At 44.1% G+C, this 3,153-nt stretch overlaps 1 protein-coding gene across 1 annotated transcript; it reads left to right on the top strand.

Moving 5' to 3' along the window:
* The first annotated feature begins 212 nt into the window (after positions 1 to 212).
* LOC133363358 (oocyte zinc finger protein XlCOF26-like) lies at positions 213 to 944 on the top strand. Its single transcript, XM_061582760.1, has one exon. The coding sequence runs from the start codon at positions 213 to 215 to the stop codon at positions 942 to 944; it is 732 nt and encodes a 243-aa protein (XP_061438744.1).
* The last annotated feature ends 2,209 nt before the right edge of the window (positions 945 to 3,153 follow it).

Raw genomic sequence — 3,153 nt, 5'->3', positions numbered from 1 at the left:
AATATATTTAGGAAAATCATAAAAACATAACAAAACATTTGCCAAGGCACTGCAATTTGGAGTTGGAGTAAACATTCCCCCATCTCATTCTTAGCATCACACAACAAATCTACCAGGTAGGTTCATGTATTCAGTTTCACCACTGCAAAATACTTTTAAAAATTCTGCTCAGCTCAGCAAGTCTATAACGGTATGTGTGCCTAGAATGTGAGATGAGCTTTCTCAGCAAAGGAGGGCTTGAGAGACACCGCAGAGTCCACATGGGACAGAAGTCCTTTGAGTGCCACAACTGTGAGAAAAGCTTTTATGACAATGGGAGCCTGGTGAGGCACAAGAGGAGCCACAAGCAGGATAGGCTGTACCCCTGCCTGGTGTGCAGGAAGCGCTTTAATATCAAGTCGAACTGCGCGAGGCACCTGATCCTCCACAAAGAAGCCAAACCCTTCCAGTGCCTTGAGTGCAAGAAGCAATTCAGCAGGAATGGGCACTTCCTGAAACACGTGGGCAAGAAGCCACACGAGTGCCCTGTGTGCGGCAACACATTCTGTGAGAGAGGAAAGATGGTCAGGCATCAGAATCAGCACTCAGATAACATGAGAGAAAAGTTCTTATGCCCAGAATGCGGGAAGACTTTTAACAAGAAATCCAACATGCGGAGCCACCAGAAAAGCCACACGGCAGAGAGGCCTTTGAGTGCTATGACTGTGGGGAAAAGTTCAAAAACAAGTGGGACCCTGGAACTCATCGAAACAGCCACCGGGGAAAGAAGCTCCACAAATGCTTCGAGTGTGGGAAGAAGTTTAGCACCAAAACAGTCCTGTATCAACATCACAGGATTCACACTGGGGAGAAACCCTATGCTTGCCCTGAGCGTGGTTTCAACCTCAAAAGAAACCATGATCGGCATCAAAGAATCCATGTTGGATAAGACAAGATGGCCGTAGAGCAGTGCTATCTTTGGGTCAAAAGCTGTGTGGTGGAAAAGAACAGCCTTTTTCTTCACTTTTTAGAGTGGCATTGGGGAACCTGTGGCCTTCCAGATGCTGTTGGACTCCAGCTCCCACTATCCCTGACCCAGGTTCCCCATCCCTGATGTAGAGCAAGGGTCAGGAACCTTTTTCAGCCCAAGATGCACATTCCTTCATGGGCAACTTTTCTATGGCAGGCTGTATTGAGTCAGGTTTTTCTACACAAATATCTTCTCCTCACCTCCCCATCCAAGAAAGCAAGAATTATTATTACAGTTCAAGGCTGTGTTCCAACCAGGCACAAGCATTTGAGTTGGGCGCAGAGCAAGACTGTGAACTGGAGAGAGGGGTGGACCCTGGGGAAAGTCTCAAGGGCCAGATAGAGAGGCTGGATGGGCTATATTGGGTCTGCAGGCCCCAGGTCCCCCACCCCTGATTCAGAGCCCAAGTTCAGTTCATCTTGCTTTACCCCTTGCTTGAAGAAGTGATTTTCAAACTATGTTCTGGGATTTCTCAAGGAGTAGAACAGTATTTAGGGAAGAACCCATAGTTCAAGGTGATGGAGCATGTGCTTTGCATGCCAAAGCATGGTCCCAGTCTATGGTCTGAAGGCACATGAGGCCAGCACCCTGCTGAAGCTAAGTGCCTGGATAGGAGACTGCCTGGGAATCATATGTAAGCCACCTTGGGTTTCTATCATGAAAAGAAAGGCAGGGTATAAATGCAATAAATAAATAAATAAATATAATGATGATCCAGGGGTGGGGGTGAACCCAGCCATGTAGTGCATGTCCTTTCATCATTCATGTCACAGACATACAATAATCCTGTAGGCAGATGGCTGCTCAATGGAAAATTAGCTGGCTCATTGATTTGTGAATTAAAACAATAAGGAAACATACGGAGATAATATCAGCAGTACTGGAAGTTACGTTAGATATAGAAATGTAACTACATTACCTATTTAGAGACTATGAAACTACTGTTAGATGAGATATTAGCAGTCACATTAAATCCCGCTGCTATGACTCCGCAGGACAGTAAATAACAGGTTTACAAATTGTAAACAGGATGGACAGGGAAAGACAAACAGTCCATCGGATAGCACACAGGGTGAAAATATATGATGAACGACATTCCTACTCAAGAATAAACCCACTGAAACAAATGGACTTAAGTTAGTCATGTCTAGTATTTTCAATGTGTCTTCTCTTCTCTGAGTAGGATTAAAGTTGGAAACAACCCTCTGCTTCTTGCACTCACTCTGGGGCTTCATGGGAGGTGGGAGAATGATACCCACTAGCAACAGAGAGCATGAACAACACTGGAGGGATGTATTCCCCACACTTTGTCACTGTTTACATTTCCTTCCCCAAAATCACCAAAAAGCCCCCTCTAACTTATGTCTGAAATACAAGACAGAAGTTTGAGGGTGGCATTTTGGTTCAGCCCTACCACAAACAAATATATTTCAATTGTTACAGCAACCAGTTAGAATGCATGCTTGTGCATGACATAAGTGAATTTAAATCAGTCTATTTTCTGGATGATGCAGATCTTGATTTAAAGATTTCAGCCAAATCTTTGCTAGAAGTATTCCACAGGATGGGACTGGAGGCACTAAATGCCTGATTGAGGCCAGTGAGGCATTTGTAACATGAGGGACAACTAACAGTACTTCTGAAGATCTCAGTGACTGGGCTGGGATATAAAGACTCAGGTGGTCCTTAAGGTATCCTGGTTGTAGACAAAACAGTAGCATCCACACATTAGAGGGAGGTATGAACAGCCTTGGGGGAACAGAAATATATTTTTTCATCTCCAAATCCAGGATAACGGGGGGGGGACTAACAGGGAAGGACTGAGCATGCCCAATGGCCATGAATGTTAACAATTTGGGGGGGCGGAGGGGACAGAGGGATGGGTATTATAGGAAATGGTATAGCTAGCTGGCTGGAATTAGGAGCAATTCACACTGCAATGTTTTGTTTCAGGTCCCAGTTGTAATTATATTTTGCACAAATGAAAAAGACAGCTGAAATATTGCCCAGGATCAGGCCACATCAAATATTCACTATGCATATGAGGTTTATTTCGGCACCACACCACACTAAAATACCCTTGAATGTTCATAAAGCACTATAAATTAATAATAATACTCACACTACTTTTGTGATTGTAATTT

This window comes from Rhineura floridana, chromosome 8 (genome assembly GCF_030035675.1).
Source record: "Rhineura floridana isolate rRhiFlo1 chromosome 8, rRhiFlo1.hap2, whole genome shotgun sequence".
Taxonomy (NCBI): domain Eukaryota; kingdom Metazoa; phylum Chordata; class Lepidosauria; order Squamata; family Rhineuridae; genus Rhineura; species Rhineura floridana.
This window is presented reverse-complemented; position numbering and strand designations above follow the sequence as displayed.